We start from the raw sequence: 27541 nt of genomic DNA, 5'->3' as shown, positions 1-27541 counted from the left end.
AGATCGGGTTCTTTTGTAGGGTGGGGGTATGTCCATGTGCTGAAACATCTCAATTGGCTGTCCTGTCCCACCTGATGGTTGTGTCATGGATCAAAGTTTGGCGCAATGCAAAAGAATATGGTGGATACGAATAATGCCATATGTTCTCATGTTCGGCGAATCGCGAACGGGCAAAGTTCGCAGCGAAACGACAGCCGGGCGAACCACAAGGCCATCTCTAATGTCTGGAATAAAGATGAGAGAATCAATTCTGAAATTTGAATACAATTTTTACAAACACTTGCATGCAGGATTTTTTTTTCCATCTAACATAAGGGATCTCAGACAGAAATGATGCCAATGATGCATAACTGAGAAGAATGAATGCCTAAAATACAGGATCCTCTCATTTCTTTTATTTATTTTTATCTTCTGACAAATTAGAACAATGGAAAAATAAACAGTGATATGAACCCTGCCTTATTGGTGTAGATACACCCATTGTTCCTCTGGGCCCTTCTGAATTTTAATGCTGAGATATTTCTGTTTGTTATTATCATCATCCAGGCAATGCAAGAGAATAATGTCACCCTCATCTCAGATGTCATCCTTCTGGGTTTTCAAAATCTCCAAAACTTCAAATCCCTATTTTTTTCTATATTTTTCTTGATTTACTTTGCAACCATAAGTGGAAATGTCTTGATCATCCTCCTGGTGTCTTCTAGCAAGAACCTCCATTCTCCCATGTATTTCTTCCTTACACATCTCTCCTTAGCTGACATCCTGCTGAGCACAGACATTGCCCCACAAATGCTCTCCACAGTTCTAAGGGGGCCAATCACAATTTCTTTTACAAGTTGCATCTCACAGTTTTACTTTTTTGCAGTTTCTGAATGTTCAGAGTGTCTGCTCCTCAGCGTGATGTCCTATGACCGATTTTCAGCTATTTGCAACCCCTTGCATTATAACAGTGTTATGAACAGTGCATTTTGTGTCAAGTTGGCGACCATGTCTTGGCTGTTGAGTTTCTTGATTATACTGATTGACACAACGACGATTGCTCTTCTACAGTTTTGTGGGCCCAACGTCATTGACCATTTCTTTTGTGATTATCCCCTCATATTGGAGCTTTCTTGCTCAGATGTCTTTGTAGTTCAGCTAGAAGTCATTTTTCTGAGTTTCCCGGTGCTTTTTGTTCCATTTGCAATTATTTTGGTGTCTTATATTTGTATTCTACGAGTAATTTTTAAAATCTCATCGATCACTGGGAAACATAAAGCCTTCTCCACCTGTAGCTCTCACCTCACTACTGTATCAGTCTTTTATATAACTTTGTTTTGTATTTATGTCCTTTCAACTGGACAGTTATTGTCCACAAGTAAACTCTTATCTTTGTTTTACACAGTGGGGACCCCATTGATAAACCCAATTATATACAGTTTGAGGAACAAAGACATAAAAGAATCCTTTAGAAAACTTATGAATCGGGCATGGCCTTTATACAAGACAGGATAGCTCCACATCTGAGGCAATATATCAGCAGAAATGCTCACTTAGTAGCCACAGATATGTCTAAGGCCTCTTGCACACAAACGTTTTTCTTTTTCCATTTACGTTCCGTTTTTTGCTTTCCGTATACATAACCATTCATTTCAATGGGCCCGCAAAATAAACGTTATGTACTCTGTATGCATTCCATTTCCGTATTTTCGTTTTTCCATCCCGTTTAGGGACAAAACGGACAAGAATAGGACATGACTCATAATTTTTGCGGGCCCACGGAACGGAGCAATGGATGCAGACAGCACTCGGAGTGCTGTCCGTATCTTTTTGGCCCAAGTGAATGGGTCCGCATCCGAGCCACAAAAAATTGCGGCTCGGTTGCGGAACAAAACCACGGTCGTGTGAGCAAGCCCTTAAAGATAGAACATGTCCTATTATTGCCCGCAAATCACGTTCCGTGGCTCCATTCAAGTCAATGGGGCTGTAAAAAAAATGGAACGGATACGGAATGCATCCGTATGTCTTCCATATCCGTTCCGTTTTTGCGGAACCATCTATTGAAAATGTTATGCCCAGCCCAATTTTTCTATCTGATTACTGTATACTGTATATGCCATGCTTCAGTTTCCGATCCACAAAAAACGGAAACCAAACGTAAGAACGGAATATCAAAACGGAACTGAAACGAAAACACTACTGAAAAAAAAGCGGATCCGTTAAAAATGGACCGCAAAACACTTAAAAAGCCATATGGTCGTGTGCAAGAGGCCTAAGGGTCATTGTAGATGGACCAATGTGTCAAGAAATTATCGGGAACAAACCGAACGTTCCCAATAATTACCCGATCGTTATCAGAGGTGACTTATGATGATTTACATGCACCAATCACCTCCGCTGTATGGGGACATATGGTTACTACGACTGATTGTCTCTGTAGAAAATCATTGTTCCTTGGCAGCAGATCCCTGTTTAGAAAGCACAGGAACAATGATGTTTGGTACCTGTAGAACAGGATCACAAGATGAACAAATGTCTGCTCATCCATTGGGTTCTCACCAAAAGTGATGGCCAGTTCGCATTGTTCGCCCATGAACATATGAGGGCTGCCATCTTTTTTCACAAGTCCGGCGAGGCCCAGGTAAGCCCTTACCTGTGCCTGTGCGCGAGCTGGTCTGAAAACAAGTGCGGTCAATGGGAGCAGGCAGTTCCGAGAACAGCCACCGGGGGCCATCATCGGGCTGTTCTCAGAACTGCCTGCTCCCGGTGACATAGTAACATAGTACATAAGGCCGAAAAAATACATTTGTACGTTCAGTTCGGCCTGTTATCCTGCAAGTTGATCCAGAGAAGGGCAAAAAAAAAAAAATGTTTTCAGACCGGCTCGCGGGTGAACAATGCGAACTGGCCATCACTGCTCACCAACACCTTTTACACAGGCCAATTATTGGGAACAAGCATTTATACAAGTGTGCCTCATCCACAGTAATCGGCCTAATTGTTGGCCCATGAAAAAGGACCTTAGGAAACACAGATTGAGGCCTCTTTCACACTACCGTATGGCTATTTTAGTGTTTTGCGGTCCGTTTTTCACGGATCCGTTGTTCCGTTATTTTGTTTCCGTTGTGTTTCCGTTTCGGTTCGGTTTTTCCGTTCCGTTTTTCCATATGGCATATACAGTATACAGTAATTACATAGAACAAATTTTGCTGGGCATAACATTTTCAATAGATGGTTGCGCAAAAAACGGAAAGGATACGGAAGACATACGGATGCATTTCCGTATGCATTCCGTTTTTTTTGCGGACCCATTGACTTTAAAGGGCTTCTGTCACCCCACTAAAGTAATTTTTTTTTTGGGGGTTTTAAATTACTTATCCTGCGATATATGAAAATATAATGGTGTTACTTACTTTGATCCAGCAGTTTCTTGTAAAAACGAAGTTTTATAATATGTAAATTAGGTCTCTACCAGCAAGTAGGGCGGCTACTTGATGGTAGCTGCTGCAGAAAACCGCCCCCTCGTCGTGTTGATTGACAGGGCCAGCCGCGATCTCCTCCTCCGGCCAGCCCTGTCGGCATTTCAAAAATCGCGCGCCTGTGTTGATTCGGCGCAGGCACTCTGAGATGAGGAGGCTCGTCTCCTCAGCACTCCCTCAGTGCGCCTGCGCTGATGACGTCTTCTATTTCGGTGATGTCATCGGCGCAGGCGCACTGAGGGAGTGCTGAGGAGACGATCCTCCTCATCTCAGAGCGCCTGCGCCGAATCAACACAGGCACGCGATTTTTGAAATGCCGACAGGGCTGGCCGGAGGAGGAGATCCCGGCTGGCCCTGTCAATCAACACGACGAGGGGGCGGTTTTCTGCAGCAGCTACCAGCAAGTAGCCGCCCTACTTGCTGGTAGAGACCTAATTTACATATTATAAAAGTTTGTTTTTACAAGAAACTGCTGGATCAAAGTAAGTAAGACCATTATATTTTCATATATCGCAGGATAAGTAATTTAACTACCCCAAAAAAAAAAATATGACTTTAGTGGGGTGACAGAAGCCCTTTAATGGAGCGGCCAAATATAGGACATGTTCTATCTTTGCACGGAACGGAGATACGGAAACACGGAAACGGAATGCATACGGAGTACATTCCGTTTTTTTTGCGGACCCATTGAAATGAATAGTTCCGTATACGGACCGTATACGGACCGCAAAAAACGGGCCGCAAAACGAAAAAAAAAACGGTAGTGTGAAAGAGGCCTAAGGGCTCGTTCACACGACCGTGCCGCAAATAGCGGATCTGCAAAAAACAGATGGCGCCCGTGTGCCTTCCACAATTTGTGGAACGAAACAGGAGGCCTATTATAGAAATGCCTATTCTTGCCTATTCAGATCATTTTTAAGGGGCCATGGAACAGAGCAACGGATGCGGACAACACACAGAGTGCTGTCCGCATCTTTTACGGACCCATTGAAATGAATGAAATGAATGGTTCCGTATGCGGAACGTAGAAAACGGCCCGTATACGGAATGCAAAATATGTTCGTGTGAACGAGCCCTAAGCTAGCACAAACCATCCCGATTACTTTAAGCTTACTTTTGAACATTGTAGAGCGTACCTACCATAGATTCAGACTTCATATGAAATTGAAAACTAAAGTTGTGACTGGTTCATTGCCAAAGGGGCTTCAATTATGCCCTGAGTAAAGGGGTTGAATACTTATGTCAAAGCAAGATTTTAGCTTTTAGTTTTCAATTAATTAGCAAACATTTTGAACTTCCTGGTTTTACTTTCTCATTATGGGGGATTAAGTGAAGAATGAAGTTAGAAAACTGTTTTTTTTTTATTTTAGAACAAGTCCGCGGCATGACAAAATGTGATAAAAAGTGAAAGGATCTGAAGACTTTCCGAATGCATTGCATATCATTATTTCATTCACACACAGAAAGTGTCATTCTCTTCCAACAACTTCTTCTTGGAACGTTATTCTTTTGGTCAACGAGTGTATATAGAGTGCTGTGCAAAAGTGTTAATAGTTAAAATGTATTCTGCTGTAGGAAAATGACCCCAAATATTCAGCCAATGTCATTAACAACTATCTTCACCATAAAGAAGAACAAGGAGTCCTGGAGTCCAACATCACCTAGTCTGTCTGGGAATACATGAAGAGAAAGAAGGATCTGAGCAAGCCTACATCCACAGAAGATCTATGGTCACTCAGTTCTCGAAGATGCTTGAAACTGCCTCCCAGCCGCGCTCATGCACAAACGGTGGTCAGGTGTACCTCGAAGAACTAATGCTGAATTTAGATTTCTCTTTTGTTCATTCACTTTGCAATTTGCTAACTAACAAAAATATTATTAACATTTCTGTTTTTAGAAGCATTCTTACTTTGTAGCATTTTTCCCGACACCTGTCTAAAACTTTTGCACAGTACATGTCTCTGCAGTCTCTTCATACATGCACAGTACTTGGAGTCGAACCCTTGCTGATCTGATATCAGTAACCTATCTTGATGTTCGGTTATCAATACAGGAAACCAGAAAGTCCCTTTTAATGCATATCTTGGGTAACAGAGTAGAGACGAGTGAATTTGTTTTGTGTTTGATTTGGAAAAAATTTCTAACTTTTTTTGGGTCTGAATCAATTCTACCTAATTAAAAAATGCTCCAATTGCCCTGGAAATTGGTAAATAACGGCTCTCTAGTCTCATATTTCTGAAGAGATAAGATAAAGAGATAGATGGAAGAAAGAGAGAGATAGATAAATAGTACCTAGCAGACAACACATATTTTTCCCAGAAACCCCAAGTAGCATACTAGTCTCTCTCTCTCAACAAATCACCCAAAAAATTGGGTTTGTTAAAATCCAAATATTTTGGCAAAATTGGGAAGCACGAAACCTTGTATAGTCTGAACTTGCAGCTTCTTGAAGGCATAACGTTTAGGAATTAGTAAGGGGCATTTAGATGACTGTATGACTGGAGAATCCGACTTCACAGGGTTTACATGTAGTCTGTAACCATGGAGATACATGAGTCTGGATAAAAGGTGTGGTATACTGAAAATGGTGCAATTACTGAGGACATATAAATGACAACATCAGGTCCACCTCATTTTTGATTATGATCTCCTGCGGATGAAGGTTTTCTGGCAATCTGTGGCAAGAGGTCATTTGCCAGACATCCAGTATGGTCACTGGCAGTGTGGAAAACATGGCTCTCATCACTGTGTCCAGCTGGTAGGACAACCAGTCACTGCCATGGTCGAACTTATATCCGGTGTTGGCTGATTTAATGAGAATCTTTGTATCAGGGCTACGTTCCAAGAGCTGTATTACTGCCTCTCGAATGTGCTTCAGGCGCCGTACATAAAATGCTAAGGGATAGGTAAGAAAGTGACTCCAGCAAGTCAACACGATGACCATTCCTTTCCGGGCTCCCAGTCCATCCAGCTCTGTAGCAACGTAGTGTAGCTCTTGAACTCCTGTCCGCTCCATGCGCAGAGGCTTCTGGTGCACTCTCCACTGCACTATATAGTTATGCTCTGAGTCTGTTGCTAACAATGGACCAGGATTATGAGTCACGTGAAGGTCGATTTGCTTGAGAGCTGTATAAAAAAAAAAGAAATAAAAAGAATCAATAATAATAACACTCAGCAAACCAACAAAGTCTCGTGGTCCTCAGACTAAGGCCTCTTTCACACTACCGTTTTTTTTTTTTTCGTTTTGCGGGCCGCTTTTTGCGTTCCGTACACGGTCCGTACACGGAGCCATTTATTTCAGTGGTTCCGCAAAAAAAAAAAACGGAATGCATTCCGTTTCCGTATTTCCGTTTTTACGTTCCGTTGAAGGATAGAACATGTCCTATTATTGCCCGCAAATCACGTTCCGTGGTTCCATTCAAGTCAATGGGTCCGCAAAAAAAAAAACGGAACACATGCGAAAATGCATGCTTATGTCTTCCTTATCCGTTCTGTTTTTGCGGAACCATCTATTGAAAATGTTATGCCCAGCCCAATTTTTTTCCATGTAATTACTGAATACTGTATATGCCATATGGAAAAATGGAACGGAAACACAAAAAAACCCGGAATAACGGATCCGTGAAAAACGGACCGCAAAACACTGAAATAGCCATATAGTAGTGTGAAAAAGGCCTAAGGCAGTTGAACACAGCTGTAAGGCCCCTTTCACAAGGGTGAGTTTTCCGCGCGGGTACAATGCGTGAGTTGAACGCATTGCACCCGCACTGAATCAGGACCCATTCATTTCTATGAGGCTGTTCACATGAGCGGTGATTTTCACGCATCACTTGTGCGTTGAGTGAAAATCGCAGCAAGCACTATTTTGTGCGTTTTTCACGCAACGCAGGCCCCATAGAAGTGAATGGGGCTGCGTGAAAATCGCAAGCATCCGCAAACAAGTGCGGATGCGGTGCGATTTTCACGCACGGTTGCTAGGTGACGATCGGGATGGAGGCCCGATCATTATTATTTTCCCTTATAACATGGTTATAAGGGAAAATAATAGCATTCTGAATACAGAATGCATAGTACAATAGCGCTGGAGGGGTTAAAAAAAAATAAAAAAAAATTTAACTCACCTTAATCCACTTGCTCGCGCAGCCGGCATCTCTTCTGTCTTCTTCTTTGCTATGTACATGAAAAGGACCTGTGGTGACGTCACTCCGGTCATCACATGGTCCATCACATGATCCATCACCATGGTAAGAGATCATGTGATGGACCATGTGATGACCGATGTGACGTCACCACAGGTTCTTGCGCGAGCAAGTGGTTTAAGGGGAGTTTAATTTTTTAATTTTTTTTTTAACCCCTTCTAGCCCTATTATACTATGCATTCTGTATTCAGAATGCTATTATTTTCCTTTATAACCATGTTATAAGGGAAAATAATACAATCTACAGAACACCGATCCCAAGCCCGAACTTCTGTGAAGAAGTTCTGGTTTGGTACCAAACATGCGCGATTTTTCTCACGCGAGTGCAAAACGCATTACAATGTTTTGCACTCGCGCAGAAAAATTGCGCATGTTCCTGCAACGCACCCGCACCTTATCCCGCAACGCCCGTGTGAAAGAGGCCTAAGTGTTTTGCGGTCAGCAAATTGCCGCCTCCCACAAACCACCAACCCCCGTTCACAAAACAGACAAGAATAGGACATGTTGAATTTTTTTTGGTCACAGAATTTACTTAAGGATGCTGTCTGGATTTTTTGCTGCCCCATTGAGATGAATGGGTCTGCATCTGATCCACAAAAAACACAGATCGAATGAGAAGCCAAACTACGGCTATGTGCATAAGGCCAGGGCAGGCCTTAGGTGTTCAGGCGCCCTGTGCGAGCTAACCTTGTGGTGCACCCCCCCCCCCCCCCCCCAAAATAAAAACACTGCTTGTTGCTGGCATCATGGCATAGGCTGGCTGACTATCCAACCAAGTAGTTACCAGCCCACACACCCCAAAGGCCGGTGTAATGTTATACTTCCCTACTTCGTGAGATTTCCCTACCCTCGTCACTTCCGGTCGCACCGGACATGATGTGAGGAGGTGTGCAGCGCCGCGCAGGCGCACAACGACAGGTTAGGGAAATTTCACAGCAGAGTGCGCATGCGCCATGAGCCTCGCCGGCGGTTAGGGTAGGGAAAAACTATGGGCCAATGCGCAGTGATCGGATGGATGTTCTCAGCTGAACACCAGCCGACACTGCGCATGCACCGGGAGCCTCACCAGCGGTTAGGGAAGGGAAAAATTACGTACGGGCCAGTGCTTTTTCCCTACCCTAACCGCTGGTGAGGCTCCCAGCGCATGCGCAGTGTCGGCTGGTGTTCAGCTGAGAAAATTAGTTTCCAATGTAGTATTAATAACTAAACAATTAAATAATAAACATATTGCATTGTCTACTTACCACCAGGACAATAAGATGATCTGGACTCTGGCTGCAGTCTGGCTCTGGGGACTCCATTGTCACTCTCTTCTCTCCCCCCTCCCTTGTCACTTTCTTCCCCCCCTCTCCCTTGTCACTCTCATTATTCCCCCCTCTCCCTTGTCACTCTCATTATTCCACCCCCCCTCCCTTGTCACTCTCATTATTCCACCCCCCCTCCCTTGTCACTCTCATTATTCCACCCCCATCTCCCTTGTCACTCTCATTATTCCCCCCCTCTCCCTTGTCACTCTCATTATTCCCCCCCTCTCCCTTGTCACTCTCATTATTCCCCCCCTCTCCCTTGTCACTCTCATTATTCCACCCCCCCTCCCTTGTCACTCTCATTATTCCCCCCCTCTCCCTTGTCACTCTCATTATTTCCCCCCCTCCCTCCCCCTTGTCACTCTCATTATTCCCCCCCCTCCCTCCCCCCTTGTCACTCTCATTATTTCCCCCCCTCCCTCCCCCCTTGTCACTCTCATTATCCCCCCCCCCTCCCCCTTGTCACTCTCATTATTCCCCCCCTCCCCCCTTGTCACTCTCATTATTTCCCCCCCTCCCTCCCCCTTGTCACTCTCATTATTCCCCCCCTCCCTCCCCCTTGTCACTCTCATTATTCCCCCCCTCCCTCCTTGTCACTCTCATTATTTCCCCCCCTCCCTCCCCCTTTGTCACTCTCATTATTTCCCCCCCTCCCTCCCCCCTTGTCACTCTCATAATTTCCCCCCCTCCCTCCCCCCTTGTCACTCTCATAATTTCCCCCCCTCCCTCCCCCCTTGTCACTCTCATTATTTCCCCCCCTCCCCCCTTGTCACTCTCATAATTTCCCCCCCTCCCTCCCCCTTTGTCACTCTCATTATTTCACCCCCTCCCTCCCCCTTGTCACTCTCATTATTTCACCCCCCTCCCTCCCCCCTTGTCACTCTCATTATTTCCCCTCCCTCCCCCCTTGTCACTCTCATTATTTCACCCCCCTCCCTCCCCCTTGTCACTCTCATTATTTCACCCCCTCCCTCCCCCCTTGTCACTCTCATTATTTCCCCTCCCTCCCCCCTTGTCACTCTCATTATTTCACCCCCCTCCCTCCCCCCTTGTCACTCTCATTATTTCACCCCCCTCCCTCCCCCCTTGTCACTCTCATTATTTCCCCTCCCTCCCCCCTTTTCACTCTCATTATTTCCTCCCCCCCTCCCCCCTTTTCACTCTCATTCTACTCCCACCTCCACCTCTAGTGTAGCGTGGCCGAGCTGTGTTCAATCCGCGGTACAGGAGCATTTGTTTCCTGTACCCGGCCGGACTGACAGGAAGTGCACACTAAGTGTGCACTTCCTGTCAGTCCGGCCGGGTACAGGAAACAAAAGCTCCTGTACCGCGGATTGAACACAGCTCGGCCACTCTACATTAACAGCACACAGCAGGCGCAGGCAGGATTCTTTAGAGCGGCAAGCGCTCAGCCTCAGCCGCTCAGGCGGCGCACCATGAGGGGCGCCGCCGGCCGCCCAAACTTATATAAGCAACTTTTATTTATTTTTTTAAACTGCAACGGGCGCCGGGCGCCCCCTGCTAAATACAGGGGAGGGGGAGATGGAGGGGGCGGGGGGCCCGCCCCGAGGGAGAACACAAGTGCCGCCTCGCCTGCCGCATATTACATTGCGAGCTGTCGGCCGCCCGGCGCCCCTGTTGCTATGGCGCCCTGTGCGGCCGCACAGCCCGCACACCCCAAAGGCCGGCCCTGCATAAGGCCTTAGGAAAAAAATAATCTGCAAGGAATAAGAATTTTAAAAAAATCTGAAAAAGAGTCAATAAAAAAAAAAAAGAATTTAAAGTTTCTTTCATCATACTGGGGTATCGACCACAGCAATCAATGGGTGAACAGCCAGAATCTGACCACAATCTGTGAAGCAGAAGCCTGTGCTCAGTACTAGTGTTGGGCGCGAATATTCGAATCGCAAATTTTAATCGCGAATATCGCCCTGCTTCTTGCTTTGTCAGAGCTTAGCAACATCCCTAGCAACCAATAGGAAAGTTGCCGACCCCTTACTATATAAGAACCTCCCCGGCAGCCATTTTCTGCAGTTTTTTGCAGTTCTGAGAGAGACAGCAGTGACATTGCTGAGCTCTGTGCTTTCCTGTGTCATTACATTAAGTAGTTAGTTAGTTAGTTAGTTAGTTAGTTAGTTAGTTAGTTAGCTTATATATATATATATATATTACAGATAGTCAGTGTAGGTTATATCCTGATATAGTGTAGCTGAGTGAGGCTCTACCACAGTTCAGAATGAGGTAATGAATCAGTTACTACCCGGTAGCAGCCTAGTCGTCCCTCCTCCTTTCTCTATAGACTTTTATTTGTGAGGCTGGAGACGGGAGCTACTGGAAATAAGAAGCTTAGTGAAGAGAAAAAGGAGGAAAGCACCCTGAGAAGCCCAGGAGGAAGCATTATTCTTTAATAAGATATATTACGTAGTTGAGTCACATTATTCTGACCACTTCCTACTTTGGATGTCGGCAGTGTGTAGCTCATGAAAAACGTGAGGTGATCTGGCTTGGTGGGTATATAAGGCTCCCCCATCTGCAGACGCTCGCAGCTCAGCAGACTCTCGGCCCTTTCCATTACTGCCTCCTCCAGTTGGGCCCCTTGGAGCCCACATTCAACCCCGCATCTCAGCCGGACTCTCCACATCTCCTGGAGGCTCCGCAGCACCTCAAACTTTATCCTGGGCCTCCGACCACTGTCCCTGGGAAAAGATAGAGACCCCATCCCAGAGCAACTCATCGGGGAACTGCAGGGTAAGGAAGTGGACCAGCCCCAGGCTGAGGAGCAGAAGAGGGGCCTGAATGCTGGGGAGCTTCTGGGGAAGCAGGAGGGACAGGCCCCGCCAAATATGACATCCCAGGCAGAGGAGGAGGAGAGGGAGGGAGGGGGCAGGTAGGTCGGCCAACAAGGACGAGGGGAAAACACAGAGCCCAAATATGCCATACAGAGGGGGGAGCAGCAATGTAACAGAGGACTGGGGGTGGGTCAGGCTGCAGTATACAATGTAACAATCTACAGGTAAGAGGAGGCTGCAGGACACTGTTATGGGGGGGAATCTGTGGATGACACATATATACAGTATATTAAGATGCTATATATGTGTTATCCACAGATCCCCCCCATAACAGTGCGACATCCACAGTTTCCCCATAACAGTGCATCATCCACAGATACCCCCATAACAGTGCGTCATCCACATATCCCCATAACAGTGTGTCATCCACAGATCCCCCATAACAGTGTCATCCACAGATCCCCATAACAGTGTGTCATCCACAGTTGCCCCTATAACAGTGCATCATCCACAGTTGCCCCTATAACAGTGCGTCATCCACAGATCCCCCATAACAGTCTGCCATCCACAGATGCCCCCATAACAGTGTTATCCACAGATTCCCATAACAGTGTCATCCACAGATCCCCCCATAACAGTGCGTCATCCACAGATCCCCATAACAGTGTGTCATCCACAGATCCCCCCATAACAGTGTCATCCACAGATCCCCCCATAACAGTGTCATCCACAGATCCCCATAACAGTGTGTCATCCACAGTTGCCCCTATAACAGTGCGTCATCTGCAGATCCCCCATAACAGTCTGCCATCCACAGATGCCCCCATAACAGTGTCATCCACAGATACCCCCATAACAGTGTGTTATCCACAGATCCCCCATCAGGGCCGTCTTTAATGTGGAGCAAAAGGGGCAGCTGCCTCTTGAGCCCCGCTGGCCACTGCCCACAAATTCAATGACATCGTCGTAAAATATCTTGAGACCCGATTATTTTGACCTAACGACGCCCCTGGCGAGTGGCATGGTGAACGACTTACTTGCTTGCTCCTCCTCTCGACCTCCCCTGCCCTGTGCGTAAGCTGCACTCCGTGACGTCACGCGGAGGCACTGCAACGCTAGCACTCTCCCTTCAGTGTGAGCGCACCGTGCTCAGGAGCACGGCAATTCACCCATGATCGTAACACAGTATTAACACCATTCTGGCCTCACCACGCCACCAATGACAATACTTCTGTAATTAAAATGTAATCTAAATCTGATTATCAGACCAGCACACATCTTCTGGGGACCCATCCCCATAAACCACTCCCCCATATCCCCGCCCACTTTTCATTTTGGCAATTTTTATTTTTTTATGTATTTATGTGCTGTGTGTATGTGTAGTCTATATGCAGTGTTCTGTACCTGATGAATGGGAGTTACTCCCCGAAACGCGTTGTACTTCTGCAATAAAGTATCATTTTCATTCACACGACCATTTTTCGGGTCCGCATCCGAGCTGCTGTTTTTGTGGCTCGGGTGCGGACCCATTCACTTCAATGGAGCCGCAAAAGATGCGGACAGCACTCCGCGTGCTGTCCGCATCCTTTGCTCCGTTCCGTGGCCCCGCAAAAAAAATATAGCATGTCCTATTCTTGTCCGTTTTGCGGACAAGAATAGGCATTTCGCAAATTGCAGAAGGCACACGGGCGGCTTCCATTTTTTTGCGGACCGCAAAAAAACGGAACGGTCGTGTGCATGAGGCCTTATTATTACTATCTGGACTGGATTTTTGTGCCATGGGATATTTTATCTATTTGCCTCTGGAATTAAACCATTTAAATGTCTTGATCACTATTGATTGCTGCATCTGAGCGGTTAAATGTCCATAATCAAAATTGTCTCAAGTCTCAGTCATTGCAAAAGTATGTGAGCTGCAATATCCATAGGATCATGTGCCCACGCCATATATTTATGACCCTGTGCAGGAAGTACATCCTGCCAGCAGCATAATTATATAGCATGTTGAGTGAGGAGCTTGAAGACCCAAGGGGCTTGATCAGCACTGTCTGGAAAGCTGAAGGGCTGTGAAGGGCTAGGTCCCGCCTCTTGGTGCTTTGAAACCCTCATTTGCATAATGCCGCAACCTATTTTCGCAAGACAGCCATCATTTTAATCTGAAGGATCAACCCTACTGGACCGTTTGTCTGGTTTAATAAGGTTGATACTGCAGATAGATGCTCTTTAACCGGGTTTTCTGAGATTCTAGTGACCTATCCTCAGCATAGGTCATCAATATCAGATCAGCAGGGATCTGACACAGGACTTCCACAGATCAGCTGTTTGAAGAAGCCGTGGTGCTCCCATGAGCGCTGCAGCCTCCTTGTAGCTTACCAAATGCAGTGCCATACATTGTATAGTGGTTCTGCTTGGTATTGCTGCTCAGCACCGTTCATTCACATGGATGAGACTAGAAGCCGCAGCACTCACCGGAGCACCACAGCCTCTTCAAACAGCTGATCTATGGTGGTGCCTGGATAACCTATCCTGATTATAGGTCATTAAAGGGGTTGTACTAAATTGATGACCTATGCTCAGAATAGGTCGTAAATATCTGATTAGCGGGGATCCGACACCCAGGAACCCCAACGTATAGTTGTTTAAAGAGGGGGCGGTACCGCTTCCTGTTCATTACACTGCACTTCACCTCTTGTCTCTTACACTACGTCACCGCTCCACTGGAGACGAGACGTAGTGTAATGATAAGGAAGCGGTGCTGGCATGGAGCCTCGTCTCATATCTGATCGGTGAGGGTGCTGGGTGCCGGACCCCCACCGCTCAGATATTGATGACCTATTCTGAAGACAATATTACAAGCCTAACTTCTATATTTTTCCATTAAAGGGTTTGTGTGACAAAAATGGGTCAAAATGTTGTAAAAAACAAACAAAAAAAAAACAATGCTTCACCACTAACCTGCTACTGCTGGTCTCTTCTTTCTGGTCTTTCTCATCATTGGAAATGTGACCTAATTACATCAGCCAGGATTGGATGAGTGGTCACATATCTGTGTCGAGAGTGACCAGGAAGTAGACACTGTCAGGACCCACCCAGAAATGTCAGAATGGGAGTGGTGAGGGACCAGAAAACATCTTCAGCCCGATGTTGTGAGGGCTTTTTTTTGCTAAATGAGTTTAATTTTCCAGTTTTCTGTATTATTTGCAGGTGTCTAATGAATGCACCTTCTCCTATTCAGAATTTGAACATACCACCTGTGAAACTCCCCTGGCACCACCCTAAAACCTGGGTTGGTTATTCAGGCCACCTACTTGAAACAAACTTCACTAGATATTCCCACCACTGGCGGAGTGTGGAGTCTCCGAACATGTAGACCATTTTTCCAGCGAGACAATTCGCAACTTTGTTGGACGTATTGAACTCTTGATTGGAGCAGACAAGGGAAGTCCATGTGTCCTGATAATAAAATCCTGAGGGATTTGGATTCTTCAGCCCGGATACACAAGAGTTGTTTACTGAAAAAAATCAAGATTTGTAGATGCAATTATTGTTAAAAACTAAGGTGGTCATTTATTATTTGATATGCGCCAATTTTTGGCATATATCTATCGCAGATACGGTCACAAAAGAGGTTTCCAGCTGAATCTGCAACTTTTCCCCCGCTCACGCCAGGTCAAAAAAAATGGTGAGGAAAGGGGCTGGCTGGCCCATCTTATTTATCATTTTCTGCGCCTGTTTTAGGTGTAGAAATTCATCTACGTCTACGCCAACAAGGGAGCTAGTGTAGATTTAGACCAGCGCTGGATGCGTCTAAGTTATGTAGAGCCCGGCGTCTCTACATAAATTGGACGCATCTTGCACCAGCGTAAGGGGTATTAAAACTGGCATCTAAAATGCTGGCCTCAATAAATGACCCCATAAATGTTTTGTGTGAAATTCTAGACAATTGCATGTTCACACAATCATTTTGTATGGCAATAGTTACAGTTAACCTACTCATGAAGTTTAGAAGGGGAATCGTGGAATTTTTGCTATTGTCAGATTTGTCCACTGAGAAAGTCAAGGTACTGTGGTGATGTGTACAGTATAAGTGCGGGGAGGGGTGCATATTCCACCCAGATACCTCAGCTGGGTGAGATAACTGAAATCTAGAAAGCTGCAGTGGTTTCAGCAAAATGTAGTTTGCTGAGACAGTTTTGTCTAGATGTTGTTCTGGGCTGAATTTAATGTGGACTGGGTGATAGGTTTGGTGGTGGGATCTGCCAGTCCACACCCTTCCACTACATGTATTGTCTTTTACCGGAGGTGATCGCAGGTGAGGCCTTCTGCTGTAATCAAGGAGGGATAAAACAACCCTCTGTGTTTGACTTAGGGCTCATGCACACAAATGTATTTTATTTCCGTGTCCGTTCCGTGTTTTTTGAAGACCATATGGGAAACTATTCAATTCAATGGGTCCGCAAAAAAAAAGTTACTCGGTGTGCATTCGGTTTCTGCATGTCCCTATTTCCTTTCCGCAAAAAAATAGAATATGCCCTATTATTGTCCGCATTATGGACAAGGATAGTACTGTTCTATGAAGGGCCAGCTGTTCCGTTCCGCAAAAATACAGAATGCACATAGATGTCATCCATATTTTTTGCGGATCCGTTTTTTGCGGACCACAAAATACATGCGGTCATGTGCATGAGACCTTAGAGGGAGAAAGGCTGAGGAAGCCTGAGAGAGAGGGGAGCCTGAGAGGCTCTGTGTGGTCTCAGCCAGGAGGGCTGAGGGGCCACGAGGCTTTGTAAAGCCTTAAAGCCTTACGGAAAGAGGGTTGCACGGGCAGAGTCAGGAGGACTTCTGGACTATCTCCCCCCAAGACTGCTGGTGTGGTCACAGCCTGGAGGCTGCTGGACCATATATGACTGAGGAAGCCGGATCTAATCCCGTGTGTGAATGGCACTCTATAGGTGAGGTAGAGACAACACGTGTATTAGGGAGAGCCCAGACGGGCAGGTGTTTATTTTCGATGTCTATGTGTGTGATGGTGCTGAAGTGCCAAAATAAAGCACCTTTTGGACTTGAACCCCGTTGTCAGAGTAGAAATCTGTGATTGTGACCCCCTGAGAGAGAGCGATCCCTTACAATTGGTGTAGGATGGGTTCAATGTCCATGCAAAAAGGGCAACAGCAGGTTGCTAAAGGCATGTGTCCATGCTAAAAGGGCACAATGTTGTTGCTAGGGGCAATAGAAAGTTAAAAGGCATAGTGTCGCTAGGGGCAACAGAATGACAAAAGAGCATGTGCTGCTGAAAGTTGTATTGGAGAAATTTAAAAGGCCAGAAGCCCAATGTCTGGATAAAGCTGCTGTTGCAAATCTGGACACTTTTGATGTTTTGCAAGAAAATCTTGCGGTGATTTAAAGGGGCCGGAAGCTCAAGTGAAGAGACTAACCTGTGGGAAAAAAAATGTTTTTGGGGTCACTATGAAATCCTATGTGGAAGTTGCTGCGGCTTGGTGGAGCCCATCAGGTGCAACAATGTATTGCTGGGAGTGTTGCCAGCTGGGGGACTGTGCAATGGAGGATCGTTTGATAAGGAGATTTGACCAAACATGTGAGAGATCCTGCGAGTTGGTGATTGGGGGAATCCTGCTGCGGGTCATTCTAGATTCCCGCCAACAAGTGTCTCGGGTCATGCCCGATGTTTTGGACTTTCTGAAGAGGGGGCCAGAGACAGATACCACTGTGTCTCTGACATTTGTAACGGACTATGGCTCTGTACAGTGGGAACTCTTGAAATGTGAGACCCTGGAGGTGAAATTAATACTGGGCAGAGACTTCCCGTTGTTTTGGCAGCTATGGAGCGGAGAAAGTGCTTCAAATTGTGCGGTTGGAGAATCTAAGGAAAAGTCTTCAGCAGAGGGTGGGACTGAGGATTGAGAAGGAAGACTGGATTCAAGGCCAAGGTGTTTCCCATGGCAACGGCTGCACTGAGGAGCCTGTATGTGATCATGTGACCAGGAACCAAGGGCTGGAGGTTCGTAACATCCAGGAGAAGGATGATGACCGCTGTGGAGATATGTGTATAGAACTTGGGAGCGCCGAACCTGTGACGTCTGTGGGTAAGAGCATTCCTGTTAGGCCTCCTGCACACTAACGTATGTATTCCGTTTCCGTATTGTGGACCGCATATGCGGATCTGCAATAAACGGACACTGTTTTGTGTGCAGAACGGAATGGTGCAGAACGGAAGCACGGAACGGAACCCTACGGAAGCACTACCGAGTGCTTCTGTGGGGCTCCATTATGTACTTTTGTTCCGCAAAAATATAGAACTTGCTCTATCTTTTTGCAGAACGGGCGGATCACGAACCGATTCAAGTTGAATGGGTCTGGGTCTGTCCCGGAGGACGCACAAATGTCCTCCGTGCATTAGGAAAATGTGATAGTGAGCAAGGCTCTGGAGGTCGGGCATGTTGCTGACCAGTGCCCTACTACCTCAGAAGCCGTGAACTGTGGTGTGAGCCGGCGGCAGTCACTATGTGCTGAGCAGGTAGGTGTTAAGACACCGGGACATTGTGGTAAATGGCAGTCCCGGTCCAAGTGTTGTTGGATGCAGGGAGCCAGGTGAGCCTGGTACTTGCCAGCTTGGTAGCTGGAGACTATGTGTTGGACAAACAAGTAAGTGTGATGGACATACATGGGGATAGCAAAGTGCATCCTGTGGCTCTCGCTGAATGTGAGACTCCAGTGGGAACTGGGACCTATGAACTTGGTGTTGCAAAAAGGGTCATGCAGGATGTAATGTTGGGCCATGTTTTCCCCTTGTTCTGGGAGTTGTGGGGAAAAGGCGACACTTCTGCAGCAAGTGACAAAACTCCTGCAGAACCTGTACCAGTCCCTTTAAATGATAGTGTAAGGGAAATGACCATTGAAAACAATGCAGATGAGGTGCAGAATGAATATGTGAAGTTAATTGAAATGCATAATGAAAATGTGGAGATATGTGAAATATATGATGATGATGATGACACCCCTTTTTCTTTGCAGGCTGTGATCGGGGAAGAAGCTCCCCCTGCTGGTAAAAATGTATGCAATTTGACAATGCTGATTAATAATGTTGGTAGCACACTTCTGAGGGAACCCACTGTGGTAAATGTGCACGAAAGTGTGGCAGTTCTAGAAGGTGTACCACACGAACCAGATGCAGAGAAGCAGTTTTCAAATTGTTCTATAAATTGTGAGCTCATGTGCAGTGTTGACGAACGTAATGTGACATACGAGGTGATCCAGGCCGATGAAGGAGTGCCTGGGTGGGTTCTTGACGTGAACCAAATTGAGTACCGGAAGGACCGGGAATCATTGGTGGCCACTAGTGTTGATCGAGCACCAAAGTGTAGTTTGCTGAGACAGTTTTGTCTAGATGTTGTTCTGGGCTGGATTTCATGTGGACTGGGGGATAGGTTTGGTAGTGGGATCTGCCAGTCCACACCCTTCCACTACATGTATTTGCAACAGAGGAGTTGTCCGCACTAGGGTCCCTTTAACCGCCTCCGGACCGCCGAACGCAGCGACGCGTCCTGGAGGCGGTCGATTCATTCCTCCTGGACGCATATACGCGTCCTCTCGCGAGACGCGAGATTTCGGTCAGAGCCGGCCCGCGCATGCTCATCGCGGGCCGGCAATAGTTCGAGGAGTATTTAGTCAGAAACCTGCCAGCCAATGATCGTCGCTGGCAGGTTGCTGATTTTTAAAAAATCACAAGCCATCTAACACCTTATATTTGTAAATATAAGGTGTTAAATGGCTTCTCTGCTCCTCTGCTGGTCCTTTTGGTCGGTTGGTTCCAGCAGAGGAGCACACATCACCGTGAGTACCCACCAACACTACACTTAGCCCCAGATCACCCTCCATCACCCCCATCACCCCAATTAACCCCTTGATCGCCCCTGTCAATCACCTAGTGAAAGGGAAAAAAGTGATCAGTGTAAACTGTCACTTTTTTTCCCCCACTGGTATTGACTGTTAGGTTTAGGTTAGTTTAGGTCCCTTGGTTAGGTAGTTAGCGTCAGTTAGCGCCCAGCCCACCGCACCGCAGTCACTTATTCGCTGATTAGCTAATCAGCATTTGTACTTTTATAGTATCTGTAAGTGATCAAAACTGATCACAGTCAGATCTATAATTGTATTAGTGTCACCTTAGCTCGCCCTCCACCCAAAACGCAGTGTTTGCCCGATCAGGCCTGATCGGTCGCCCACACGTGCGTTCACCCACGCCCGCCCCACCGCAGTGACAAAAAATTATTATTTTTTGATCACTGCACATTCATTTTACACGCACTGCGGCGATAAAAAAATCAGTTTTGATATTTTTTATCAATCACAGCGGCCTCCGGTACTTCGCTAGCCTCCCATTTGTAAGACAGGCTTGCTTTTTTTCTTGGGTAGTCTCAGGGAATACCCCTAAATTTAGTAGTCCAAATGTCAAACAGGGGGTATTCTTCTGAAGAGGCCTACAGGATTCTGACCCAGTCGGATGAGGAATGGGAACCCTCATCTGATGAATCTGGCGGGTCAGAATATGAACCTGTAGAGAGCAGTGGCAGTCTGACCCAAAGTTCGGACGAGAAGGTTGAGGTCCCTGATAGCACCAGGCGTACCCGGCCCCGTGTCGCTAGACCACAGGTTGTGCAGGATCCGTTTCAAGGGCAGCAGAGTGGTGCTGGCGCTGTCGGATTACGTGGTGAGGCATACACCAGCAGCGCAGCCCATCCTGGACCTAGTACCAGCACTGCCGTACAACCTGGTGAAGTGGCGAACACCAGAAGGGCAGTTGAAGCTGGTACGGTGGCACGTGCAATAGTTACCCCGTCGCAGCCACCGCAAAGACAGGCCCGTAGAGCCCCTAGAGTCCCTGAGGTGCTGGCAAATCCTGATTGGCAGTCACCAACTTCAGCCGCACCTGTAGTTCCCCCTTTCACCGCCCAGTCTGGAGTTCGGGTTGAGACAGCTCAGATCGGTTCGGCCCTGGGATTTTTTGAGCTGTTCTTGACTGCGGAGCTCTTGGACTTAGTTGTGGCAGAAACAAATCGGTATGCCACACAATTTATATCCGCCAACCCGGGAAGCTATTATGCCCAGCCTTTCCGGTGGAAACCAGTCCAAGTTTCCGAAATTAAAATTTTTCTGGGCCTTCTCCTGAACATGGGTCTTGCCAAAAAGCATGAATTGCGGTCATATTGCTCCACGAACCCGATTCATCACATGCCCATGTTCTCTGCTGCTATGTCCAGGACACGTTTTGAGACCATCCTGCGTTTCCTGCACTTTAGCGACAACAGCACCTCCCGTCCCAGATGCCACCCAGCTTTTGACATGCTCCACAAAATTTGGCCCCTCATAGACGACTTCAACCAGAAATTTGCAGATTTGTATACCCCTGAGCAAAACATCTGCGTAGACGAGTCCCTAATACATTTTACCGGGCGCCTTGGCTTCAAACAATACATCCCAAGCAAGCGCGCCCGGTATGGGGTCAAATTGTATAAGCTCTGTGAAAGGGCCACAGGCTATACCCACAAATTTCGGATCTATGAGGGAAAAGATCAGACCCTGGAGCCGATCGGTTGCCCTGACTACCTGGGGAGCAGTGGGAAGACAGTCTGGGACTTGGTGTCACCCTTATTTGGCAAGGGGTACCATCTTTATGTGGACAATTTCTACACAAGTGTGCCCCTCTTCAGGCATTTGTTCCTAGAACAGATTGGCTGCTGTGGCACCGTGCGACCTAGTAGCCGGGGCTTCCCCCAATGGCTCGTTACCACCCGTCTTGCAAGGGGGGAGAGGTCTGCCTTGTGTAACGAAGAACTGCTCGTGGTGAAATGGAGAGACAAGCGTGACGTTTACATGCTCTCCTCCATTCACGCAGACACGACAATACAAATTGAAAGGGCAACCCGTGTCATTGAAAAGCCCCTCTCAGTCCACGACTATAATGCGCTCATGGGAGGGGTGGACTTCAATGACCAGATGTTGGCTCCCTATTTAGTTTCCCGACGCACCAGACGCTGGTATAAGAAGGTGTCTGTATATTTGATTCAATTGGCTGCATATAATAGTTTTGTTCTCTTCAGTAAGGCTGGGAGAACAGGATCCTTCCTCAAATTTCAGGAAGAGATCATCGAGAACCTCCTGTATCCAGGAGGTTCCATGGCCCCAACCACCAGTGTAGTGAGCCGTCTACATGAGCGACATTTCCCCAATGTTGTTGCTGGTACCTCAACCCAACCGTCACCCCGAAAAAAATGTTGTGTCTGTTGCAGGAGTGGAATAAGGCGTGACACCCGCTATTTCTGTCCTGACTGTCAAATGCCAACTTTGTATAAAAAAATGGGAAAAGTTGTCCTTTGCCAAGATATTTCTCTCACCCAGCATGGGTATATGTAAAATGACACCCCAAAACACATTGCCCAACTTCTCCTGAGTACGGCAATACCACATGTGTGACACATTTTTGCAGCCTAGGTGGGCAAAGGGGCCCACATTCCAAAGAGCACCTTTCGGATTTCACCGGCCATTTTTTACAGATTTTGATTTCAAACTACTTACCACACATTAGGGCCCCTAGAATGCCAGGGCAGTATAACTACCCCACAAGTGACCCCATTTTGGAAAGAAGACACCCCAAGGTATTTTGTGATGGGCATAGTGAGTTCATGGAAGTTTTTATTTTTTGTCACAAGTTAGTGGAAAATAAAAAATCATCATTTTCCGCTAACTTGTGACAAAAAATAAAAAGTTCTATGAACTCAATATGCCCATCAGCAAATACATTAGGGTGTCTACTTTCTGAAATGGGGTCATTTGTGGGGTGTTTGTACTGTCTGGCCATTGTAGAACCTCAGGAAACATGACAGGTGCTCAGAAACTCAGAGCTGCTTCAAAAAGCGGAAATTCACATTTTTGTACCATAGTTTGTAAACGCTATAACTTTTACCCAAACCATTTTTTTTTTACCCAAACATTTTTTTTCTATCAAAGACATGTAGAACAATAAATTTTGAGAAAAATGTATATATGGATGTCGTTTTTTTTTTTTTGCAAAATTTTACAACTGAAAGTGAAAAATGTCATTTTTTTGCAAAAAAATCGTTAAATTTCGATTACGGTAATAACAAAAAAAGTTAAAATGTCAGCAGCAATGAAATACCACCAAATGAAAGCTTTATTAGTGAGAAGAAAAGGAGGTAAAATTAATTTGGGTGGTAAGTTGCATGAGCGAGCAATAAACGGTGAAAGTAGTGTAGTGCAGAAGTGTAAAAAGTGGTCTGGTCATTAAGGGTGTTTAAGCTAAGGGGGCTTAAGTGGTTAAGACGAGATAAGTGTTTGTTTTTGCGACGCCAGTTGCAGTGAAGCAACAAGGGCACATAGCCCCTTTAAGTGATACTGTGGATGGTACCCAGGTGTAGGAATGCCAGAGTGGTGTAGGGTAGCCTATATTGTCCCTTTAAGTGTACTTGTGCACGTGTCATGGTGCTCCTGGATGCGCTGGAACCCCAGGCTCTGAAGTAGACAAAGGGGGTAGTTGATAAAGTGATGAAGTTGATAACAGCTTTACTTTGGTAAACATTCATCAGAAACAATTTTCCAACTTTGTCTTGGTTACCAGCAGGCTTTAGCATTAACTGTAGCAGGCAAACTCTTCTCTGCTATGTCTGTCACTCTCTGGCTCTGCTGTGCTGACAGGCTGGCTGTATTACTTAGCTTTCGCTGCAAGCTGCAACGTCTCTCTTTAGTATGACTCTAGATTTGTCCAGGGAGAACTTTACTCCTGGCCTCTGATGCTTCCAGCTGTTGCCTCTATGTCCAGCAGAGCTGAAGGTGCTCTATCTGGCTGGGGCATAGCACGTCCAACAGGGACATGCACCTGCTTCCCTCCTCTAGCAGAGGGTAAGCTAGACTCCTCTCTCACTAACTAGAACTCCACCCTCCCTGCAGCAAGTGGGACACGCCCACCACACCACAAAGGGGGAATGGTTAGAATGGAATAGAAAGCTCCATTATCTGTAAGATAGCTCTGCCAGGTTTGCTGCCATCTGCTGGTGAACCAGGCATAAAACACGTGAACATAAACAGTTACATGGAAATAGATATGCACATTATACAGGACCTGGAAATAAATAAAAATAATGTCATTAGGCTAGCCATAGGAGATAGTAGTGGGGTGCAAAGCTGGTAATGCACCTTTGGGGAGTTACATATTGTCTTTTGCCGGAGGTGATCTCAGGTGAGGCCTGCTGCTGTAATCAAGGAGGGATAAAACAACCCTCTGTGTATGACTTGGAGGGGAGGGGGTGAGGGGTTGCACGGACAGAGTCGGGAGGACTTCTGGACCATCTCCCCCCAAGGGTGCTGGTGTGGTCACAGCCTGGAGGCTGCTGGACCATATATGGCTGAGGAAACCGGATCTAACCGAATCTAATCCCGTGTGAACGGTGCTGTATAGGTGAGGTAGAGACAACACGTGTATTAGGGAGAGCCCATACGGGCAGGTGTTTATTTTCGATGTTTATGTGTGTGATGCTGCTGAAGTGCCAAAATAAAGCACCTTTTGGACTTGAACCCCGTTGTCAGAGGAGAAGTCTGTAATTGTGACCCCCTGAGAGAGAGCGGACACCTGGATGTTCGAATTCGGCAGGTTCGGCCGAGCTTGAAAAAAAAAATCGGGTTCGGGACCCGAACTTCACCCAGAACCCGAACCCCATTGAAGTCAATAGGGACCCGAACTTTTGGGCACTAAAATGGCTCTAAAATAGTCCTGGAAAGGGCTAGAGGGCTCAAAAGGGCAGGCTTAAAAAAATTGTGCACTGCACTCACAAAACACTTTTTCTGTAGATCGCTGAGTACATAAACCAGTTCTTGATAAGATTTCTCCCTGATCTCTCCCTCACAGCAGCTGCAGTCTATCCCTACACTAATCCGAGCAGAGTGACGGGCGGCGCTAAGTGACTCCAGCTTAAATAGAGGCTGGGTCACATGCTGCAGTTGGCCAATCACAGCCATGCCAATAGTAGGCATGGCTGTGATGGCCTTTTGGGGCAAGTAGTATGACGCTTGTTGATTGGCTGCTGTGCAGCCTTTCAAAAAGCGCCATCAAAATCGATGAACACCGAACCCAAACTTTTACGTAAATGTTCGGGTCCGGGTGCTGAAAAACCTAAAGTTCGGTACGAACCCGAACGAACTCTAGTCATGATTTTGTATACTTATTTTTATATATAACTATATATTTTTTTCATTATTTTTGCTGCTTGGCACCAAAATCTATATGAATTGTAGGCTGCTAAATAACCGAATGGCAGACTACACCTAAAATGTACAGAGTTGTAATCTCAAGTACAAGGTGATTGTATGGAGGGGTGAAGTTGGGATTTAGAGCCACCACCCTTTAATCTTGACCTTTTAACCTTCGTGGTGCTGTGCTCATTGCATCATCACAAGGTAAAAAGGTTTCTTTACTAGCTGACCTTCAGAGATAATAGAGATAGATCTGCCAGTTAAAACCAGATAGCAGCACATATCCTTCTTCTCTAATGATCTGTCCTCCTTATGTGTGACAGGAGCATACAGACATAGCTGAGCTACAACCGACTCTGGTAACTCTGATAACACAGGTCACATTGAAATACATTGAAAGAGTTAGCTAAGCTTTTTGTGCCATTTTTTACTTAAAGGGGTTATCCAAGGTTTATAATGCCCCCGCATATGCCCGGGCCCCTCACACAGATTGTACTTACCCTACTCCCGGTGTCACTTCTGATGCGGGCACGGCTGCTGCTGTATCTCCCTGTCACACATATGAAAACATCCAGAGATGAGGGGGGGGGGGGGGGGAGAAACCAATAGCAGGCCGTGGCCAAGACAAGCCTCCCTAGCATCACCGGTGACATTAGGGAGGCTCGTTCCTAGAGCAGGCAGGATCTGAGGAGGGGCCCTAAATAAGAAGGGTAGGTAACAAAAATGCCCCAACTCACCCCATCCCTACCCCCCAAAAAAACCAAAAAGCAAAGAACATGTCTTTATCTCTACAGCCCATTATTCCACTGTAGATAGATAGATAGATAGATAGATAGATAGATAGATAAACATACCTTTGATGTCATCTTTTTGAGGAAGAACATTAAAGGATTTGACTTTTGATGAAATTTCTTGTTCAATCAATGACCTTGTAGAAAAAAGAAATTCGTTTTTTTTATGGGTTCTACTATTATGTGTTTTCTTGTCCTTGATGGGTTACATACTTGATGCTTGATAAAACCAAGACTGACATTTAATATACATAGATTGATCTGACTAGAAGAAAGAAAGACAACAGGGGCTGAATAAAGATTTGTAGCGGAGCCAAAAAGTTTGCTATGGACTCCACCTTACTGTAGCCACATAGGGAGAGATTTATCAAACTGGTGTAAAGTAGAACTGGCTTAGTGGCCCATAGCAACCAATCAGAGTCCACCTTTCATTGTCTAAAGGAGCTGTGAGTAATGAAAGGTAGAATCTGATTGGTATCTAAGGTCAACTAAGTCAGTTCTACTTTACATAGGTTTGATAAATCTCCCTCATAGTCTATAGTAGCAACATATAAAATACAAAGCTGTCCATGCATGGAGTTATCTCCACAGAGGTTGACGGGAATTATGGAGAGTTGATTCAGTGACTTCCCATCTCAACTGGGTGACCAGGTCGTGGAGAAGCTAGTGCTGTATGAACATATGGCATAACCAGGTTTAAAGCTTAACACAAAACTGGAAACCATGATAACTAAGAAAACACAGAAGGAAAATAATGAATTGAGATGGCTTTAATTCAATAACAATAGACATAATATTGTGTACGTGTTGTACAGGATATGTGTTACTGAGCTGGGTGCAGTGGTGGCTCCTCTAAGACAGAGTTCCTCAAATCCAGTCCTCTGGGCGCACCTGTCGGTCAATATTTGAGTTTATCCCAAAACATGAATTCCTGTGGTAAGTTCTGATGCACTGACACTCATTATATCACTTGTTCAATACTAAGGAAATCCTGAAAACATGACCGGTAGGTAGGCCCTGAGGACTGGAGTTGAGGAACACTGCTCTAATCCATAATCTGACCAATGCAGACTAAACCAAGGCATGTCATCAAAGGAATTATTTCCCATATACAGTTGCAAGAAAAAGTATGTGAACCCTTTGGAATGATATGGATTTCTGCAATCACAGTCTGCTTAAACTAATAACACACAAAGAATTAAATGTTACCATGTTTTTATTGAACACACCATGTAAACATTCACAGTGCAGGTGGAAAAAGTATGTGAACCCCTAGACTAATGACATCTCCAAGAGCTAATTGGAGTGAGGTGTCAGCCAACTGGAGTCCAATCAATGAGATGAGATTGGAGGTGTTGGTTACAACTGCCCTGCCCTAGAAAAAACACACACCAGTTCTGGGTTTGCTTTTCACAAGAAGCATTGCCTGATGTGAATGATGCCTCGCACAAAAGAGCTCTCAGAAGACCTATGATTAAGAATTGTTGACTTGCATAAAGCTGGAAAGGGTTATAAAAGTATCTCCAAAAGCCTTGCTGTTCATCAGTCCACGGTAAGACAAATTGTCTATAAATAAAGTTCAGCACTGCTGCTACTCTCCCTAGGAGTGGTCGTCTTGTAAAGATGACTGCAAGAGCACAGCGCAGACTGCTCAATGAGGTGAAGAAGAATCCTAGAGTGTCAGCTAAAGACTTACAAAAGTCTCTGGCATATGCTAAC

The 27541-nt window shown here is 46.0% G+C and overlaps 2 protein-coding genes across 3 annotated transcripts in view; one reads left to right on the top strand and one right to left on the bottom strand.

Annotated features, from left to right (window-relative positions):
• Positions 1-441: 441 nt before the first annotated feature.
• LOC120986637 (olfactory receptor 11L1-like) lies at positions 442-1558 on the top strand. Its single transcript, XM_040415303.1, has one exon. It carries the CDS (start codon positions 550-552, stop codon positions 1492-1494), a length of 945 nt encoding a protein of 314 aa, XP_040271237.1. The 5' UTR covers positions 442-549; the 3' UTR covers positions 1495-1558.
• A 4035-nt stretch (positions 1559-5593) lies between these two features.
• The window catches only part of LOC120986636 (NXPE family member 3-like), a 97842-nt gene continuing 75894 nt past the window's right edge, over positions 5594-27541 (bottom strand). The window contains exons 4-6 of one of the 2 annotated variants that reach the window (XM_040415301.1): positions 25886-25959; positions 15062-15265; positions 5594-6584 (exon numbers count right to left, since the gene is read on the bottom strand). In XM_040415301.1, the coding sequence (XP_040271235.1) occupies positions 6052-6584; positions 15062-15265; positions 25886-25959 (811 nt within the window). In that variant the 3' untranslated portion in view covers positions 5594-6051. The remainder of the gene's footprint in view (positions 6585-15061; positions 15266-25885; positions 25960-27541) is intronic. The other variant, XM_040415302.1, reaches the window with a different exon arrangement.

The sequence above is a fragment of the Bufo bufo genome, chromosome 1 (genome assembly GCF_905171765.1).
Source record: "Bufo bufo chromosome 1, aBufBuf1.1, whole genome shotgun sequence".
NCBI classification, from domain to species: domain Eukaryota; kingdom Metazoa; phylum Chordata; class Amphibia; order Anura; family Bufonidae; genus Bufo; species Bufo bufo.
The sequence above is the reverse complement of the archived record's forward strand: the minus strand, read 5'-3'. Positions and strand labels throughout refer to the sequence as shown.

What these genes read in the sequence shown, in the direction of transcription:
- LOC120986637 (XM_040415303.1), top strand. Translation starts at nt 550, where the DNA reads ATGCAAGAGAATAATGTCACCCTCATCTCAGATGTCATCCTTCTGGGT.